We start from the raw sequence: 21,823 nt of genomic DNA, 5'->3' as shown, positions 1-21,823 counted from the left end.
TCGCGCAATTCATTAAACCCCTGAATGTAGTCTGAATTCTGTGCTTCTCTGAAGTGAAGCTTTCGATCCACTTACTATGAGGCGGCAAGCTTTCAACATCCACTTACCTTCCATCACGTAGACTATGCTGCCGACGTCGCCCTCCTTGATGATTAGACTACCGGCGCCGTACTGCACCGGGTACATGCAGTCCACGATCTCGCGGATCTGCGTCATTTCCAGATTCTTCATGAAGTCATTGTCCAGGATGGCGGATTTTATGATTTCGCGGGATCTATGAGTAAATAAAAAAAAACAAAGAACAAATCAGTTATGGTTCAAGTAGTGGAGAAGGTAGGTACATAGTTGATCAGTAAGTAGCTGCTACGATTATGGAGACGCGTAGTATTTTACTATTCGTATACAACCACGAAAGCTTGCGGAACCAGCTGGTAGCTTTCCGCGGTATTTTGGGAAGTAAAGAAATAAACAATTGAAGAGACTTTGTCTCATTTGTTTCTTTCGTCTGATATAATTTGTAGCTAAACTATTTCAAAGCTCCTTATGATTACACGATAAAACATAAGTTTTAAATCAAATATCTTTGATAATTATTATAATTGGTAGTAAAATGAACAGCTTTGTACAGTGATAAAGTGGGAAGTGAAAAGGTTTACTTTATACCAAGTTTTGTGTTGCTATTTTAACTCTATGACCTGTCAGTAGCGTCTGGCTCAAATGGCACGTTCCCCATGTTGATCGGAGATTTGTGCCTTGTAACCTTGCCTGACCGCCCAGTTCCATTCCAAATGCCTCACGTAATCGATACAATCTAACACTCTGTAATGGCTTCGTAAGTACGTGAGCGACCATGGATTCCGTTGGACAGTATAACAGTTCAATTTTCTTGTTTTCTTGCAATTTCTTTTTATAACATAAAATAAATAATCGATTATTTGCTTTATCGTTATGCAAAAAATCAATTTTTCCTGTAGTTGAATTGGCGATGGATCGGTTTTTAAATAATCGTTCTTTCGATATTTTAATAATCGATTAATCGATATTCAAATAACCATCATTGGCTTTAACGTGCCGGGGTAATTGCATGTCAATCTTTTTTAGGGGGGAATTTTGCGATTAAGGCGGTTTTACATTTCTTACAAAAGAAATGTATAGGATTCGCTCAAACTTTGAAATCATTTTCCGAGGCCCGGAAGACCGAGTCTCATATGCCAATCGACTCAGCTCGACAAATTGGGACAATGTCTGTATGCATGTGTGTATGTATGTATGTACATTAATGTCCTGTAATTATCTCAGCAATGGCTGAACCGATTTTGATGAAACTAGTTTCAAATGAAAGGCCTAACGTGACAGTTTGACACTATTATTTTTGTTTTTCGATATGTTGTTTCCTTCCTCCTGAGATATGAGTGATTTTGTCAAAACAGAAAGAGAAAACTTATAAAAATACCTTTCTAACAAGCTGTAGATTGTCAAAATCCGTTCACGAGCGGCGGAGATATTAAACATTTTGTATTTTTATTTTTCGCTTACAAATTTCCACTAACTAAAAATGAGATCATTACATACAGAGTATTACTTTACTGGTGTTTTAGGGGCTAAACTAAAACGGTTTTTAAATATCGAGGTATGGAAGCACATCTACGTGATTGAAGGAATTCGATTCTGGAAACATTTTGTGAATTATCTCAATATTCCTCAAATATGAATATGTAAGTTTTCTTGACAGACAAAATAATGCGTGAGTTGACTTCGTAATCAATTTTTTTCTCGAGTTCATGTATTTATCCCTTAGATTAGGCGTTGCCTTCAACCGTGAGATAGATTTTGGAGGGTATATTAATGCACAGATCATCAAGTCATTCACCTAGCAGTGAGATAAAATTATTCTCAAATAATTATACTCGTAGCAACTGTAGTTCAATCCCAAAATTCAAGCGAAAATCTGTCTCCTTTTGCGGCACTAAAAATCATTTGCCATTTCTCACACGCCCTCCCTCCTCTCACTACCACTAATATTACATCTCAATTGGTAAATAAAATATTTGCAGTCCTGTGAAAATTTGCAAAACTATTATAATATGAAAAAATCATACCTATTTTCAAATGTTCACACCCTTATGATGAAAGTATATCCCTTCGAAATGTTACACTGGGTAGACAGGTGACCAAAAATCGAAATATATTTATTCGCAGAGAATTAAGACTTGTATTTTCAAGCATGTCCTTCCATCAACAGCAGTTTGTATGTCCAGTTACACTTTCAATGGCCACTTGCGTTTCCAACATTTTAAATACTTATTCTGATAATTTGAACCTCTTCGTATTCATTAGTTTTTATAGGACTCATTTATCAATATTTCCTCAACGAATCAACTGAATGCACGCCTTTTATGCTGTCGACAAAAACTTAATCACCAACTTAAACTAGATACTTCACACTATTTACTTCAATGCAACTGAAAACTTTGAAATAAATACCTGCCTCATTTACGAATCGCATTCTCCCTCTGTCGCTCTCTGTTTAAGGGACTTGAAGGCACATGTGACCTTGTTTCACTTTACTATTTCGAATTGCGCGTAGTTACGTATTATTTACAAAAATCTTATTCTCGGGAATATGTGACCAAAAAGAAAATTTTAAATTGCAAAGCAAATTGAACGTTTCAGGTTCCTGATGGCTAATTATGGTCCATCAATAAAGCAGCAACACAAGATAATATCAAACAAAGCCGCCAAGAAAAGAACGAAAACGAAAAGGTGGAAATAAAAACGAATGGAAACCCAAAAAAGTCCATTGTATATTCATTAGCCATTTTTCAGTTAATGGGATTTTCAAAAACAATTCACAACTTTTTTCCTTTTTTATTCGACTATGTTAGTCACATTGTCTTTTTACATTTTAACGACATTCAATTAGCTAGAGATTACTGGGTAGGGAAAGTTATGAAAATTAGAGCCATAGTACTCAAGTGAGAGCAAGGATGTGAAGTAAACAGATCGGAAAACTAGAAGTGGCAAGGTCATGCTACCTTCAACTTCCTATGGCTGAATATGATGTTCCAGATCTTCTATCGCAAATTAACCTCTATGCACCAACCCGTGTCTTTTGTTCTCGAACACTGTTGCACTCTGAAATGCACAACACTAACTACGCTGCCAACAACCGATATTAGAAAAGACCTGTCGCTTCAACGATTATAGCGACATCTTCGACTTCGTCATTAGTTCCGTGCATGCCACTTTAGGTCATTTCTTTTTAGCATAGTTCATCAGGACTCAATTATTTAAATACAAATACACTCAAGTTTTTTTTTACGCGGTTTTTTTTTGCGCGGTATTTTTTTAAGCGGTTTTTTTTTTGCGCGGTATTTTTTTACGCGGTTTTTTTACGCGGATTTTGAAATTTACGCGGTTTTCATTTACGCGGTTTTTGAAATTTACGCGGTTTTCATTTACGCGGTTTTTGAAATTTACGCGGTTTTCATTTACGCGGATTTTGAAATTTACGCGGTATCCATCAATGAGGTTCCCTTTATCGCGGATTCTTAAATTTAAGTGGTCTTCATTTACGCGGATTTTGAAATTTACGCGGTTTTCATTTACGCGGATTTTGAAATTTACGCGGTTTTCATTTACGCGGATTTTGAAATTTACGCGGTTTTCATTTACGCGGATTTTGAAATTTACGCGGTTTTCATTTACGCGGATTTTGAAATTTACGCGGTTTTCATTTACGCGGCTCGTATCCCCCGCGTAAAAAAAACCTGAGTGTACCAGAGAATGTCGAAATTCGCTCCAAATCTTCTGATTAGGCAGGCGATTTGTAAATGCGCAGATACGGTTCAACTCCTATTCAACTCAAATTTATAATAATTTTCAATTTAAATGATGATACATTAAAGACTATTGTAAGACAAGTGAGAACAACTAATTATTCATCTATTTAAGTACTCAGATTTTTCGCAGATCCTATTCTTTTATGAAATTGATATTTTTTATATCATTGGACAGGCTTATTTTTCTAGGCAATTCTTCTACTAGATCCTTGAAACTATGGCAAAAGACAGACTAGTAATTTTGTTTGTTGACATGTAAAGAGTGTACAAAAAATACTACTGATTTCTCTACAAAGCATAAATAAGAACTATAGCTGTATTTACCTAGATTAAGCAAATATTATATTTGAGCACACGAAGCTTACATTTCGGAACTCATGGATTTTTGGACAATACAAAAGAGATGTTTCAATGAATTAATTTACTAAACTAGCCGGAATTTTATCTACTATAGAACTGTTCACTAATCGAAAGGAAACCCCCTGATTACTGTTATCTTGCAATTTACGTAAATTTTGTTAAATGTAACCAGAGCTTAAAAAATTGACATCCCTTCGTGAACTTGAAAGAGAACCGAAATTCAATTCCTGCCCGCTGCGATGAATGAAAAAAGCAAACTGAATTTTGTTTCTATGCTAGCTCTGAGAGGGATTATTGAGCGAAAATGCACTAGACATAGATTACGCAGCTCACTAATGCTCGAACTGTCCACATAATAACAAATGAATGCTTTGGTTGGTGAAGGAATTTATATTTCCTTTGCACTCAAACATTCGATTCTGCGTAAAATTTCAGTCAGTTGGAAAGTTAAATGACCTAGGCGTTGAATCTGAATGTCAGTTTCGATAAGCAGAAATAGTTAACTGATTTTGAAATTTCGAAGCACTGAGTGTAACATTGATGACACCACTAGAATCACTCGAAATTATAAATATGGGTAAGCTAAATAATTTTAGCATCACACTTGCTTCCGACAAATCAAAGAAAACACATCGCACTTGCTTCTCCTGTGCTTTCAGGTTTCTATGTTTTTAAATTATTGTAATTTATCCGATTCCTGTGAATCTTTTCCAAATTTTTTCGCCAGCGGCAGTTTTCGTGATGCGAAGATGCTTGCAGTTACACTTTCTAAGTCAATTCAAACAATCTGCTCAGTAATTAGTTCGTTTTTTATTAGCTCAAGTTTTTTTCACAATCATCATCAAGATTGGAAGAGATGCATGACTTCTTGAAGAAAGCTGTAATGCTTTTTGATTACAGGTTTGTTTTACCAAAATTTAGGAAACAATTTCAATCAACGTTGTTCCACCTACCGTTGAATGTTGTGCGGATAACGAAGACGTAATGTGTTTTCGAAAATGCCGTTTTTTTCAAACCGAATTGAGAGGATCAGAGCAAAATTCCGAAAGCACTCGTTCTGAGTGCATAGGAAAGATAGAAGAGGTGCTCTTGAGGCTTCTTAGATTAGCTGATTCTTTTTTCCTCCTCCGTGATTGCTGATCATCTCTCATTTTAGTCCAAAACGAATAAAAAACAGATCGTGAGACTGCTATATACATACTGAAGACATAAAATCGAAATTATTGGACTAATAGATTCAACCAGTCACAACATTTTAGTCGCAACAGTGTTGCGAACTCGCATGAACGGAACGAATTCCTTGCATGAAAGTGAAATTAAGTGCCAATAAAAATGATGATGCGTTAAAATAACGCGAAAGCAAAAACTGTCGCCTCAGCTATATCGTTCTCAGTAAATTGAAATATGTTTTTGCCGAGTACGCTTGAATGTGATATATAGTTGGGACCAATTCAAAAACCTGTCATTTAAATTTAAAATAGAGTTGCCAATATCGAGTATTACATCTGAGTTTTGTTAAACGAGACAATCACTTGCGATGATGCGTTCACTTTTGGAGAGTTTTAATACTCAGTCGTCCATTAAATTTCTTCTACTATTTTTTGAATAATTCCTAAGTGAACTCGGTTCAATACTTTAGCCAATTGAAACAGTGGTTGCTTGTTGCCTTTATGATTCTGAATTTCCTCAATGATTGTGCTGGATGTAGAATTTGAGATATTGACGCAGTTTTGCCGTTGTCAATATTACCTGAACATGTACCACATATTTGGTAATTGTTTGTGTTCAGCGGTAAATAAATCGTAATGTGACGTTTTTTCACAGAACTGGAACGTACTAGTTTGCCTTTGATAGGTGCAAAGAATACTATGTGTAATTGTACTATCGCATTATGTTTTGTACTGCATTTCTCCCATATGTGATATGTATCTGCAAGTAAGCGGTATCCGATCTTGTAACCGAACATTGATTCGCTCACCGTCCATTTATATGAAGATCTTAATTACAGCATTGTCACACACAGCCATAAAAATTTAATGGCTTTAAATCAAAAGAAATCAATGATTTCGTCTGATCCGTTCGTGATATTCATTGTACGGTTCAGGTATGTGCGGGCGTAGGGACTCGCGATCGCGTGTGCGTTTGTATGTCGCGTATGTTATCGTGTATGTTACTTCGCGTGTATAAATTCTATTTTATAACCGTGTGCCTTTCGCATATTCGCGTAAGTTTGAATAGTAGCGCGCGGATCGTGAATCTAATACTTTATTTTTGATGTACGGCTCAGATGCTAAAAGAAAGTGAGATCTTCCATATTACTAGAGTTCCCGGTGATGTCGCCATGGAACGTGTTGTCTAGTGGATATGAGCTTTATTTTTTGATTGGTCCTACTGAATGTATGGACCTAAGTTATTAGGACAGAGAGTAATGGTTTCCGGACGTGACCGATTCATGAGCGCGCGAAAACGGACGTTTGTAGGTTCGCGTTTGAGACAGCGTTTGAAACTTCGTAAGTGTTAAAACGTTCTCCTTATTAGCGGGGTGTTATTAAGTTTACGCGATCACGAACGTAGGTTGCGTTGTTGATCGCGAATGGCTTAAGCGTTCGTATGTTAACGCATTTTCACGTGTTCTCGCGTTTATGTGACTTCGCGTGTACAAATCTGGATTTTGTAACCGTGTAACCATTCCTATATACGCGTGCGTTCTTGGATGGTCCCAATAACCTTCATACTGATAGTTAGTTTTCGGTGTACAATTCAAATTCTGACAGGGAGTAAGTTACCCCATATCACTAGAGTCCTCGGTTATGTCGCCATGTAACGTGGTGTCCAGTGGATATGAGAGCTTTCTTTTTTTAATTGGTCCGATTGAAGGCATGTACCTAGTCTGCTGATATCAAGGATAGAAACATCCGGAAGTGCGGTCGATACAATCACAGGCTTAATTGATTTCATTTTATATTTGGAATGAAACAAAATCAACAAATTGTACCACGTAGATAACACTTTTTTTTTATTAATTTCTAGAAGTATGACCAACCAAGTTAGAAAAGAAAAGATACATCGAATAAGGCAAAAATATTTTTTGATAAATATCCTGTTTCATCGTTACTCAAATGATGCAAAATTCACTTTTCAGTTCACATCTGCAAGTTTCTTGACAAATAAGATGTTTGATTGCTTCGACCATTTGTTTTAAATTTTCTAGGGAACACCTCCAAAATCAATTCTGCGTTAAGTATATGCTGACATTTTTCTGTCATATTGACGATCAATTTGTTTGCAAACTAATCGATTTTTAATTTGTTTACGGTGCATACATTGCAATCAGTGTAATTTGCATACGACGTGCTGGAATACCTCTCATCACACGACACGGGTGACTATAAAGCAGCCGGCACGCAGTGTGACACGACATTTGAACTTGTCACTTTTGTAGTGCATGGCATGATTCTCTCTCTCTCTCTCTCTCTATCTCTCGATTTGAGAACTAATTGCGATCGCAATGGGTATAATTAAGTGCAAGTCTTGCTAGGTTCACTGGATCATAGAACCGTCGTCGGCTGAATGGAGAAGTTTTAACCAGTTTTTAACAACCGCTCGTTCAGCAAATCGAATGACTCAATATAATCATAGGCCTGCGCCGATCATTCTCGGAACTGTCATTAGGACCCTTCCGCTGTCGGGTTGCAGTGCGTGGAACGGTCCCGCAATAAATCAATGCATTAATTTAGAGCTCATTAAGCTTATCGCATTGGATCCCACACTCGCGCGTTAATATTATGTACCGAAGGTATGCCTAATGAGACATACGTACGGATGACGTCGTTCGAGTTTACAGCCCTAACTGGATTATCTTCTGCACCGGTTGCCCTGGGCGGGTTCCGGCGAAACTCGGGTGTCAAGCTAGCGGCAAGGTCTTTCAAGTCGCGAGACAGCAATTGCGATTAGCAACGCCAAGCGTTGACATCGATAAGTCGCCCACGGCTCAAGTGTCAGTTTGGCTAATGTCAACAAGTGGAAACCAAACGGAGAACGGACGTTTCAGATTGGATCGGTTCTAGATTCGGAAAACTCGTTCGGCCCAAGCTGCTTGCGGCATTCGGCTGTCTGGCGGAGGTTCTATTGCATAATTTTAATGAGGGAATGAGAACAGTTTGTAGGTTGAAAATTATATTGCGGGAAGACTAGCCCCGTCTATTCAAAAAGTGTGCCCCTTTCGTGCAAAGGGCCTGTGTGTATTTAATCAAAATACCGTGATTTTACTTCTCAAACCCTAAAAAGGAAGGTTGTAAAATGGTCAGGATTAACCCAAAGCAGATATGCTTAATCATCCGTCAAGTTATGGTTCCTAAAGATCCTTGATATATCGTGTGAAGAAGTTCCTTTAAACTTTTCAGGATCCTATACCAAGAATCATTGAGCTAATTCGGGCTCTAGCGAGAGCTGGGAAAACGCGTAGTAAATGGGTAGATGTTTCCTGCGCTTGATGGTAGTTTCTACAGGTACTATATTGAGCCTTTCCTGACTTTACCAGCTCTGAGAGAGCTAAATGGCCTGTTAATAAGAATGTTATTACCCTTAGTTCGGATTTACCTTAGGCGAGAAATTATTAAGAATTCCTCTTTGAGTGCTAAATAAACAGTCTTGAATGAGAACGAGGTGGAAAGGCAACAAAGTGCTTGCCCTTCATCCCTTGCTTACAGCTCATCAGCCAGCTCGTTTTTTTCTATTTTCATGGCACCCACCAAAGTTCTTTGGGACTTTGAGCACCCACATGAAAGTAAGCTTGCGCTTGCTTTGTAGATCCATCAGAATTTGGACTCGAAGTTACAGTGCTCTTAACCCAGGCTGACTAACTGACAAAATGACCAACTGCTTGTTCCTCAGGTCGCTTCTAAGAAGACACCTTCTGGTACAGTAATAAAGAAGCTAATAAAAAATGAACGTATCTCAAACACGTGAACAAGGTCATAGGACAAAATCTCGTTCGGAAACGCTGTTTTAGCTATTCCTTCTGAAATATACATAAAACTCAAACACAAATTAGCATATTATCCAAAATAATTCCTCACTAGAAGTTGCCCAACCGCAATCAATCAACCGCAGGCAAGGGCTTCGGTTGGCCAACTGTTGCAACTAACTCAACAATTTGTCTTCCATTAAACACCTATCGCAGCAATTGAAGTGCTGCCGTACGACCGACCGCTCCAGTCTGTTTCCACGTGCTCCCACACGTCAGCCCGCACACAGAAGCTGTCAAGAATGTCATCCACCGTGCAATATTTCATAAATTCTTACATTTGCCAGTTGCAAGAGGTGCGAGAACATTTGTTTTGCTCTGGCAATGGAGGTGTCTTCGCAAACAGTCCCTGCAGCAGCTGGCAGATCGCAACGACTTCCAACATTTTACGACATTTTAACGATAATTGATGAAAGTTCGCACGAGCAAATAAAACATTTATAAAATTGTTGTTTGCGCGACGACAGTTGTTCTTTTTTTATGTTTTATGAACTGCTACCCAGTCGGTGTTTCTGCTTAGCGCGAGCACAGATTTATCGTAGGAAAGGGTTTCGCGATGAAAAGGTTGTTTTAATAACACAGTGGTTGATCGCCTACGTGTGTGGTTGACCCGCAGGCCAAAAGTCTAGCCGAGGTGCAACCAATAACGGCGCTGATCGAAGCTGGTTTCATATTCGGAAACAAGTTCTGAGCTAAGAGAATCATGATCGACCGCTGATCGTTGGCGCACTGTCACCGCGTGAACTGCTTAGGCATTGTGTTGACGGCGGCAATTGTTTTTGCTTTAATGAAATTGTTAGTTTTTTAACTACCTACGGTGTAAAGCTCCAAGGAGCATGCGTTGAATATGAATATGAATTAGGGGAGGGAGAAAAAATGGTGAATTGTTGTCCTCCCAGAGCCAGCCATCCATCAACGAGATTGTCGTGTATTGCGCGAGGGTCACACGATTGATGTATAGTATACAGGGGAGAGTGGGGCGGGGAGAAAAATTTACAATGATTTTCTTATGACTACTTCGCAATGTTAATTGTAACTAACTCTAAGCTCAATAAAACTCGCGTGTAAACATTATTACTCAAGTAAGTATTAAAAGAAAATCCCAAACGTTATGAAGAGTTGTTTACTAGCTTATTTATTTATTTATTTTATTAGCTTAACAGAAAAGTCTGCAATAGTTTGGCATACAAAAAAAACTACTTTAAATATTTGTTTTGAATATCCGTTAAAAATATTTCGCAAAGGGAAGCTAATCTCTCTCTTGATTGTTTCTCTGGCAATTCAGAAATTTCGGTGTACTTAAAAGCTCCAGGATCACGGTCCTAATTCAATCCTGTCCTATATTATTTATCTATTTATTTATTTTTTTATTCATATATTTATTTATTTATTTATTTATTTATTTATTTATTTATTTATTTATTTATTTATTTATTTATTTATTTATTTATTTATTTATTTATTTATTTATTTATTTATTTATTTATTTATTTATTTATTTATTAAATTACTTACTCATTTATTTATTTATTTACTTATTTACTTATTTATTTATTTGTTTATTTATTTATTTATGTAGTTATTTGTTCATGTTTTTATTAATTTATTTTGGAAATCGAATCTAGGTGAGATGCGTGCAAGGTAATCGACTTACCAACTACGCTTTATCAGCTCCATTCAACAAAGTCGCTTGAAATAGCATTTTTGAAAACTTTGCTGAAGGCATTAACTATCGAACTAAATTTGTTTGAAAACAATATACTTTATGATTACTACTATGAGGATTACCCTGCAAAATTATTTTATTGGATGTGCTGCTTTACGTTGTAATATACTTCAAAGATTCTAAACATCCAAAGTTGACAGTTCCGAAATAATGTCATCGTGACCGTAAACAATTTTTTAGCAGTAATTTTACTTTTCTTCACCATTAAAGTTCGCAAATCCAAAACGAGTCTTCGTATACAACCTTTTATTGCATCATTCAATTGAACACTCAAATATACACCATTTATAGCCGCTAACTTGAAATATTTTGAAATTTTATTATTTCCAATCCTGCTAAAAGGCTGTTCATATAATTGATTACACAACAAAAATCAAATGCTCATAAAAAACGATCCTGACCAAACGCAAAAAGTAATTTTTCATCATTTTTCTTCTATTTTTCACAACATTATCATCGTTGAAAATCACATTGAGGATTTATGTCAACTCTACGCATTCTCAAAAAAATATCTTTCAGCAAAAATTTAAAATTATCCAACTTTTCGGTGAGGAAGTTTGTGTTTATAGACAATCAACCTGATCAAACTTCGCTTTCCATTCGAAGCATTGCCCCTAATCCACATTTCGGAACACCCCTTTAAAAAGAACTCATAATAATTTGACGACTATAGGACCTCAGCTAAGAGCTCAGTTATAAGTTCCAATTCCCATTATTTTCCAAAAGTCCTAATGATGCCTAAAACAATAGATTCTCAATGTAGTGATCAGACAATATCCTTCAAAAAAAATTATTGTATCATATTTAATTAGATTAGTCAGCTCTAAGTTATTTTTCATAATATTTTGAGGGGTTCAACCCCCAAAACCCCCTGTCAACGCCACTATTGATTACGGTTCACATAATTAAATTTGAATTACTAGTTCAAGTGACGTCACGACATACCGATTATTTTCCAGACATTACCCAGGCATTTTTTGCACGTATGTGAGTGAAACAATGATGTAATATGATTTATACCTGATTTTATACATTCTTCGTGCGAGTTACCAAGAGAATCGGTAGCTGACCATATTTTTGCTGTTCTATCCTGTGACTTGTTTTTAAATATATTCTATCTCCCGTAATTTCTTCTTTGCGCCGGGTTCAAGGCCCATGCAGAAATAAACATTCCTGAAAAGGCTTAGCTGATGCTAAAATGGGTGTCGAACTCGGTCAGACTTTATCTGATCTGTTTTCGGATCAATGATAATCAAAGATGATTTCGAAAGAACTGACTCAGAAACATTCAACCGTTACAATATCTCCCAAGTTAAGCTCCTCAAATAAGCATAAGATAGCTCTCAAGCTCCCCAGATAAGCATAAGATAAAGAAAGCAAATGACATTACAGGCGACAAACCGTTTATTAATGACTACCACGTCTACACTCCCGCGCACGAAGTTGAGTGCGACGCTGTAGTCACCGATTTCACACTTGATGGGATAATATGGTATCTCTTTTCAAACTCGTGTCGGGTAACCTTTTGGCGGGACTACCGTGCGTATAATTACGTCTTCTTGGCAGCTTGTGCAAATGGGCCATTGTAGCGGTAAGGCTAGGAGTGACAATAGCGCAGAGAATCATGATGATGATTCATGCATCGGAAGTGCTGATAAGTGTAGGGGAATGTGGTCAGTTGTCGGAACCATTTTGTGTATGGCTCATAACATTTCTTCAATTGCATGATATAGGAACATAAGCCTACCAATGAAAAGCTAGATGCCTAAACAAATAACTGGTGAAGGAATTTAATTTATTCTGTCAATATGAAAAATGTTACTGACAATTTGGTAAAATGATAATTTTCTGCCATTTAGAAAAATGTGGTCGGTTATCGGCACCCTAACAAAATTTAGTAAAAATGGCATAATATGGAAAAAAAATCACCAACATTCAAAGAGAAAATAAAATTTACTTTACTTTTAACATCAGTACTCATCAGAAGCACAATGTGTGTATGTGAAAACCTGGTACGCATAATACGCACCACTAACGCACTGGCGGATCGCATTCATATTTACAGAGTGACCAACTTATACCACAGAGTTGAATTAGATTATTTATTAAGAGTCAATATGTTACCCAAGTAACCAATAGACATTAAAAGTGCTTTTTAAAAACCGCTTTTGGCAAAATAGACGGCACCATTATTGCTATGCCATGAAAATATTTTTTACGGCCTTTCTTCCTTCAAAATGCTGATTAATAACAAGATGTATTTAAATAATTTATTGAAAGCAAGATTACAACAGTTATGTATAAAAATGCTAATATGTTCCAAGAAGCTTCTTAAATCCAAATAAAATGCTACTTTACTGCATATACTAATACATACTGGGTGTTACTTGGGTAATTTTAGGTTTCTAGATGAGTTCAAAAATTGATGTTCGCCGTCATTCTAAAAACAAAGATGGCGGAGACTTCAAAATTCAAAATGGTGACTTTTCTTTGGTGCGTTATCATATGGAACCATACAATGTCGATATTTCTCATTTGCAAAAGACGTAATGTCTTTGTTTATTTGTTTATTTGTTTATTTGTTGTACCGTCACCAACAGACCCCTTGGCCCCAATGGTGGTTACTTAAACTAATTACATTTCAGAATACGAATTATTTTAGTTTTTATCGAATTCCTTGTCAGGTTGAAGTCAAACGCCGTCGCCACACTGTTAAACACACGCTGGAGTCCGGTAACAGCGCCCTGGCGCCCATAGTTAGTTCTCCTGAATGGGACTCGCAGAAGAGAGTTATTGCGCAGAGCTCGAACGCGAGCTTGAAGATCGAGGCGTCCGAGGATTGTAGGGCAATCCACCCTGGCAGACAGTAAGTCCGAGACGAACAGGGCTCGAGAGCAGTCCCTCCGGATGCTTAGAGTATCGAGCTGTATTAACTGACAACGGTTTTCGTAGCTCGGCAGCTGAAATCTGTTTTGCCAAGGAAGATGTCGGAGTGCAAAGCGTATGAACCGGCGTTGGATGGCCTCGATTCTGTCGACACCGTTCTGGTAGTAAGGGTTCCAAACAGCAGAACAATATTCCAGTGTTGAGCGAACCAGCGCACAATAGAGAGATTTTAAACAGTATACGTCCTTAAAGTTTTTCGCTATTCGGAAGATGAACCCAAGCTGTCTTGAAGCCTTATCCACAATGGATGATGTATGTGGTTTGAACGTTAGTGCCGAATCCATGATGACTCCGAGATCCTTGACGTTAGAGTGTCTTGGAATACTCGAGTCGAAGAGATGGTAGTTAAACTGAATCGGATGGCGTTTCCGCGTGAACGTAACGATTGAGCATTTGCTCGGGTTTAAAACCATTCTGTTTAGATCACACCACGTACTAAAGCTGTCCAATTCCCTCTGAAGAAGCTCGGCATCGGTTTTATCCCGTATTTGTTGAAAAATTTTTATGTCGTCGGCAAAAGAAAGGCGGGGTCCTTGTAATTTGATGTTGACGTCATTAAAGTAGAGGAGGAATATCACTGGACCGAGATGGCTTCCTTGTGGGATGCCGGATGTAGCGAAGAATGGTGTAGATAGACAGTCCTTAATGCTGATTTGGAGTTGCCTTCCATCGAGGTAGGAACGAAACCAGCGCAGAAGTTGTCCATGAATACCGAGTTTGTCCAGCTTCGCTATTGCGATATCATGATTGATTTTGTCGAAGGCCGCAGATAGATCCATGTAAATAGCATCGGTTTGCAATCCGTCAGCGAATCCATCCATTGCATATGTTGTGAACGAGAGCAGGTTAGTCGTTGTCGATCGTTTAGGCATAAATCCGTGTTGATCGTCTGCAATGTAGTGTTTGCAGTGAAAGAAAAGAGGGTCTAAGACAACCAGCTCGAATAGTTTTGATACTGCACTTAAACACGAGATTCCTCGATAATTGTCAATGTTCGATTTGTTTCCTTTTTTGTGAACTGGAAACATGTGCGCTGCTTTCCAGCAGGAAGGGAATGTTCCAGTATTGAGTGATAGCACAAAGACTCGCCGAAGTGGTTCAAGAAGCCCGCTGATGCACTTTTTGACAAAAATCGAAGGAACGCCATCTGGACCCGGGGAACTAGATGCTTTCAGCTTGGAATTTGCTGCAAGAATGGCAGCATTATCGACACAAATTCGGTTGATGGTTCGTCCTAGAGAAGGAGTTAGATTTGAAGCGGCAGCGACTTGTTGTGGGGAAAGGTTCTCGTCGGAAAAAACGCTTGAAAATTTGTCGGAAAACAATTGGCAAATTTCCTTAGTGTCGGTGCCTAAAACTCCATTTAATGACATACAAGATGGTAACCCGGATTCTTTTCGCTGCTCGTTCACATATTTCCAAAACGACTTGGGCTTGGATTTCAGTTGACGTTCGACGTTTCGCTGATATCTAAAAAAGGCACGTCTGCTTTGCTGTTTGTATTCGTGGTTGAGTTGAAAGTAGTGGTTTCGTAATGCAAGTGTCTTATGCTTCGAGAACTTTTTAAATGCGGCTCGTTTGGCAGTTTTTAATCGTCTAAGCACTGTTGATTGCCAGGGAGGGTGTTGATTTGTGCTGACTGTTCGTTTTGGCACATGACGGTCGATTAGGTAGTTAAGAATATTAGAAAACGTCATCGCTGCTTCGTTCGCGTCATCATTGTTAAGATTTTCGTCCCAGTTTATATCCAACAGCGTGCTAACGATGCTGTCGTAGTCAGCGTTTTTAAAATCGTAGACGATAGAGCTTGAGACGTCTTCAAAACTCACTCCTAGGTTACCAGCGAGTACAAGATGTAGTGGGGGATGATGGCGCACATGCTGGACTAAAGGTGTCGGAGCGGCGCAGCAGTACGGAGCGTAGTCCCGGGCACTTCATATCCAAAATTGATATTGGTCACCATACAAAAATCCATGTCGAAGCTATAATAAAAAATCCGTCATAATAATGCTTTTAGAATAGAGATGTCTTGGATTTCAAAATGGCATACGCCAACGATTTTTGGTATCGATTCATAAAACCCGTGTCAAAAATATCCATATTGATTGGGATGTAGAGAACTCCGCTAAACCGGATGTCGCCATCTTGGTTCTTAAAATGGTGTCAAAAATCAATCTCTGACATCTACTCGTCAAGCCCGTTCCGAAAATACTCATATTGATTTGGTTGTAGAGAATTCAGAATTTGCCACAAAAACGGGGAGCCAACAATCGATTTTAGTAACTTTTTCCAAAATGAACCAAAAAAAAAAATTGCAGCTAACATTTCGTCGCCATTCAATGTTGAATCACAATGAAGAATAAATTCACTTCGTAAATATTCAATGGGCATATTATTTCGAACGATTTACTTCTTTCTATAACTAAGCTAATGTAAAAAAAAACTTTTGAGTAAATTTTAACTTGTTCAACTGTTTTCTTCAGCTATCGGTACAAAAATAACGTGCGAATACACTAAGGTTTTTTTTACACGGGGGATACGTACCGTGTAAAAAAAACCGTGCAAAAAAACCGCGTTTATTGCGGAATCCGTGTGAAAAAAAAAACCGCGTTGATTGCGAAATCCGTGTAAAAAAACCGCGTAATTGCGAAATCCGTGTAAAAAAACCGTGTTAATTCAGAAAACCGTGCAAAAAAAAACCGCGTTAATTCCGAAAATCGTGCAAAAAAACCACGTTACATTCAATGCAAAAGACTTAGACGATTTTAGGAAAAGGGATGATTTCGGAGTTTTATCAAAAATGTTCTAAGTCCTTTTGAAGGCAAAAGACTTAGACGATTTTTGAACAGGTTTTTTTTGCACGGATTATGCAAGTAGCACGGTTTTTGCTTTTTCCAATTCATTAGGTTTTTGGAAAAGTGGAAACGTCGGATCTTGAGGTTTCCTTTTGTCCCGCACTTTAACAATATGGTTGTTTTCGGTACAGTGTTAACGAGTAGGCACCAAATATCGATGCCTGAGGCCATTTGGAATACCAAGATGACGACTTTCGGTCTAACAGAATTTTCAATAACCCAATCAGTATGCATATTTTCCGAGCAGGCCTAATGAGCGCATGATAGAGATCAATGTCTGAGGCCATTTTGAAATACAACATTGAGACTATCGGCTTAGCGATATTCTGTATAACTCACAACATGGAGTGTTTTGGAACTGGATTGACAAATATGCAGTTGCCAGAGGTCTGACGTCATTGTAACACCCAAGATGGTTCTGATTATTTAGTATAAATATCCAGCGTAAAACAAAAAGATACATTTATTTTTGTATATTTTGCATTTATAAGATAAGAAAAATGTGCTCATGAATGGATTTACTCGAATTTGAGTTGGTTCGTCTGCTAGAGCTCATCGAGCGAATCTTCATGCGAGACTCAAAGTCGAATCAAAAAGCTGACAATCAGGGGGAAATAATAAAATCAGGTCTTCGCTGTATTATTAAGGGGGCGTCTGGTGTAAAGTGCTCAAACCGAAAGTTATTTTGTTTTACGATTTTGAAGGCAAGGAAACAATGCATCTTTTATGTAATGTTAAGCTTTAAATTTGTACGTTTATTCTGTACGAAAAAAATATTTGCACGGCCTTATTCTGCGCGGCGTGTGACGTGAGACGACGAAACTCACCTCACTTTACGTGACTTTTCTCACCCGATTCTGAGAGTCGACTCGGGTGAGGTGAGATTCCTCATTGCGGTTAAATGGGAGTCTCACGTCACCCGAAGTGACTCTTCAGAATTGGGTGAAGTCACGTAGAGTGAGGTGAGATTAGTCGTCTCACGTCACACGCCGCGCAGAATAGGGTCGGCAGCCACGCAGAGCCACACATACGAGCGTTCCAAGAGTAGACGTCCAACCATTTCCACGTCGAGGAGCGCCGCGGCTAACACGATGACTCTTGATAAAATTGTTTGACACAGGAAATTAAGTAAAATTTGTAAAGCTTGGACTTGTAGTTACTCGATGAACCCAAAAAAAAGTTCGAGTTTAGGAAAATGGCTTCATGTAAACCGAAAAATCTCATATTTTTCTGTAAAATTCGTGCACTTTTCTTCAAAATAATAGAGAAACAATTTTTTCATTCTGTTTTCTGTGTTTCACCGACAGGCTACACATATTGTGCATTTTCATAAAAAAAATCAAGTCAATTCTTTGATTAGTTTTTGAGTTATCGTGTTCACCAATTTGAAAAACGCGGTTTCGAAAAAACGCTATTAAAGGATACTCCATATCAAATTGCATCACGGAAAAAATGACGTGGAAAACAATCCATTTGGTGTTTTCTCTTAAAAATTTGGGTGGAAGCAGTTTAACCCTTTCATGCCCAACATTTTTCTAGTGCATGTAGGGTTTCAAAACTATTTTTCCTTGAAAACGGTGGGGTCAAGAAACACGAAAAGCCCATTTTCATAAAGTTAGGGACTTCCATGGCAGTGCTAGAAGCTGTTCAATTTTTACCTTCTATCTCTCAATACAATTCTCCTATAATAATTACAATAGTCCAATTACGTGAAAAACGTAGCCAACGACAGTCTAAATTGATAAGTTTTATCAGTTTTCAATAATATTGCACCATAACGAAGATATATGAAAAAATCATTTTCTGTCGTCAACGTAATCTGTCCCTGGCAGCACTGCTCCATCGGAATCCAATCAGACTAATTGCAATAACTTCAGTTCTAGAGCTGATCCTTGTAACTGTTAATACTCAAATTAAAAGCAATAAACACATTAATGAGCCTTACTTGTTTTTGTGAGCAAATCTTGCCTCAATCAAAAGTTATAGCTGTTTAAAAACGTTGTTGTCCACAACATGGGCATGAATGGGTTAAAGTGTATTGTTCACACTGTATTTTTATCGCTGTCAGTCTTAAGAAAATTGTTGCCGATAGATTGAAATCTGTGTGTCACAGCAAATACGCGCGAGGAATGCATGGCTGTTTAAAACAAAAGAAGTTCAGCGTGGTCACCGAGATTGCGGGAGACTATTCTAGAGGCTCAATACTAACAATCAAGCGGATAAAAAAGAAGTCGATTTTTTGCCCACTACACCAGACGCCCCCTTAAGATGAATGAGATGTACACTAAAGCAGAGATGATGCTTATAGAGATGCGCGAAGACTGAAGCCAAAAGTTACAATCGAACCCAAAACAACGGTTCCAAACTGGCAATGTAAACAAATATGGCGGATTTAGGAAGTAATGCGTGGGGAGTATCGAGATTGAAATGAAAAGAAATGCATGTCTGCATCCTGCATCCTCGATACATTTTTTCTAGTGCAACGAAAAACATGTAGACAGGCTCAGTAACGTAAATCAATGCGTTTCCAAGTTACATGATTGAGTATTGTGGGAAATATTTCAAAAAAGGAATTCGCCAAGCATTCATTAAAACTACAAGTCACTCGCTGTTTACACAAATTCCTGGTTGCCAAAACTAGCAGACAAATAATTTGTAAAACCGTGCAGCCAAATTTACTGTTTTTCTCGCCGCGTGTCTTTATATTTAAAACATCGTCTTGGCACTAAAATAGAAGTCACCATCTTAGATGAAAACATGACTTCCGGAATTGACATCCGGTATCTATTCATTAACGCTATTACAAAAATTCTCACATTGTTGTGGTAATTGAAAATTTTACTAAACCGAAGTAGCCATCTTGATTTTCGAAATGGTCTCAGACATTGATATTTGGCACCTACTCGTCAATCCCGTTCCAAAAATACTCATATTGATTGGGCTTTGGCGAATTCCACAGAACCGGAAGTCGCCATCTTGAATTTTAATATGGCACCAGACATCGATATCTAGCGTCTATTCGTCAATTCCATTCCATTCCCATATTGATTCGATTTTAGAGAATTCCAATGAACCTGAAGTCGCCATCTTGGTTTTCCAAATGGCCTCTGACACTGATCTCTATCATGCGCTCTATTAGGCCCGCTCTGAAAATATGCATGCTGATTGGGTTATAGAGAATTCCACTGAACCGGAAGTCGCCATCTTGGTTTTCAAAATGGCCTTAAACATCGATATTTGACGTCCACTCATCAATCCCGTTCCAAAAATAGCCATATTGATGGGGTTTCAGAGAATTCCACTGAACCGGAAGTCGCCATCTTGGTTTTCTAAATGGCCTCAGACATGAACATTTGGCATCTACTCGTTAATGCTGTTCCAAAAGCAATCACTTCCACTTTTCCAAAAATCTTCGAAATTCTTTGCATTCAAAATGGAAAAGCAGAAACCGTGTAAATTTGAAAATCCGTGCAAAAAAAACTTGGTCAAAAACCGTCTAAGTCTTTTGCCTTCATAAGGATTTTTGCTAAAACCGTGTTAATTGCGAAATCCGCGCAAAAAAAAAATTGATCAAAAATCGTCTAAGTTTTTTGCCTCCAAAAGGACTTAGAACATTTTTGCGAAACCCATGCAAAAAAAATGTTGAGAAATCGTCTAAGTCTTTTGCCTTTAAAAGGACTTAGAATATTTTTGCGAAAAACCGTGTTAATTGCGAAAACCGTGCAAAAAAAAACCGTGCTAATTGCGAAAACCGTGTAAAAAAGCCGTGTAAAAAAAACCGTGCAAAAAAAACCGTGTAAAAAAAACCTTAGTGTATAATACACAAATAAAATTTGTCAGTATGACCATATCTGCTTTCTGCCAAAAGTTAGATATGGGAGCCGGCAACCGACCACTTTCCCCTACCTATTGTAGTCTCACGACCTATTTCCACGCCCCGCTACACTTTTGCAGAAAAGAGAGTTTCGTAACTCACCACCACAAATCATTATGCGCTCTTGGCTCAGGAAGAGTACGGCTCTGATGAACCTGGAGATGGGGATATCTTTAACTACTCCTAAAAATTATAGGCAAATGATTTTACATGTAAAAGTTTCAATTTTTCTCTTGAGAGCCCCTCAAATATAGCAGCTCGAGGAAGCTCTGACAGCTCCTGGTCTTAGCAATTTGAGATTAATCAAGGTGTTTCCAGCAGTTCTAGAAACAGTTCTCATAATGACATTTCAACTAGAGATTCCATTTTGTGTGAAGCTTAGGCCTAGGTTAGGCACCGATAACTTTGTGATATTGCGGAACTCCTCCCAGCATCAAGGAGTCTTCCATTATCACGAAACGGCATGTCTTCTCGATAATAATTAATCTAGCTTACTTCACGCTTTGTTGCAGTTTTAAGGAGGTAGCCTGATTTGCTGCCCATGACCACATATTTATTTTACTAGTGTTTATATAAAATTGAGAAAACGAGAAATAAAATTGCAGTTTTTTGCTATTTTTTAAATTTGTAGTTCTCGTAGCTAAAATTTTCGTGTCGGGCAATTATAACATTTATCCACTTTACATTTAAGATCGAAAATTATTGTTTTACTGCTAATGGTTCAAGACCATCATAAACAATCAATGTCGCGTATGACCTCACACGAAACATTGATTGGAAGAGTTACGCGACCGCGATATCCGTTCAAATCGAATCCACCCAAGAACCTCCTCCGGAGTACTACACGAAGAGTACTGTACAGGTTTTTGGCTGGCTCGATTCTCGACTGCGCGAATCAAGCTCAGACCAAACTACTAGTACCCGGCGCGAATACCCATGGACGGTCTCCCACCCCATGGTGGGGCAAAGAGTGCTCAGAGTTTTGCGCGGAGAAGTCTATTGCATATAAAGCCTTTCGGGAAGACGGGCGTCCCACTAGCTATCAACAGTACGCGTCGTTAGAAAGGCGAATGAAGTGTATGATGAAAGCCAAAAAACGCAGTTATTGGCGCCGGTTCGTCGACGGGTTAACAAGAGAAACAGCGATGAGCATTCTTTTGGGGTACGGCTCGACGTATGCGTAACCGAAACAGT

At 38.1% G+C, this 21,823-nt stretch overlaps 1 protein-coding gene across 5 annotated transcripts in view; it reads right to left on the bottom strand.

Moving 5' to 3' along the window:
* Positions 1 to 21,823, bottom strand: part of LOC131682018 (cGMP-dependent protein kinase, isozyme 2 forms cD4/T1/T3A/T3B) — a 589,291-nt gene that overhangs the window by 202,570 nt on the left and 364,898 nt on the right. For all 5 annotated transcript variants that reach the window (XM_058963167.1, XM_058963165.1, XM_058963166.1 and 2 more), the window contains one exon: positions 108 to 274. In XM_058963167.1, the coding sequence (XP_058819150.1) occupies positions 108 to 274 (167 nt within the window). The remainder of the gene's footprint in view (positions 1 to 107; positions 275 to 21,823) is intronic.

Source organism: Topomyia yanbarensis, chromosome 2, assembly GCF_030247195.1.
Source record: "Topomyia yanbarensis strain Yona2022 chromosome 2, ASM3024719v1, whole genome shotgun sequence".
In the NCBI taxonomy this organism is placed as follows: domain Eukaryota; kingdom Metazoa; phylum Arthropoda; class Insecta; order Diptera; family Culicidae; genus Topomyia; species Topomyia yanbarensis.
This window is presented reverse-complemented; position numbering and strand designations above follow the sequence as displayed.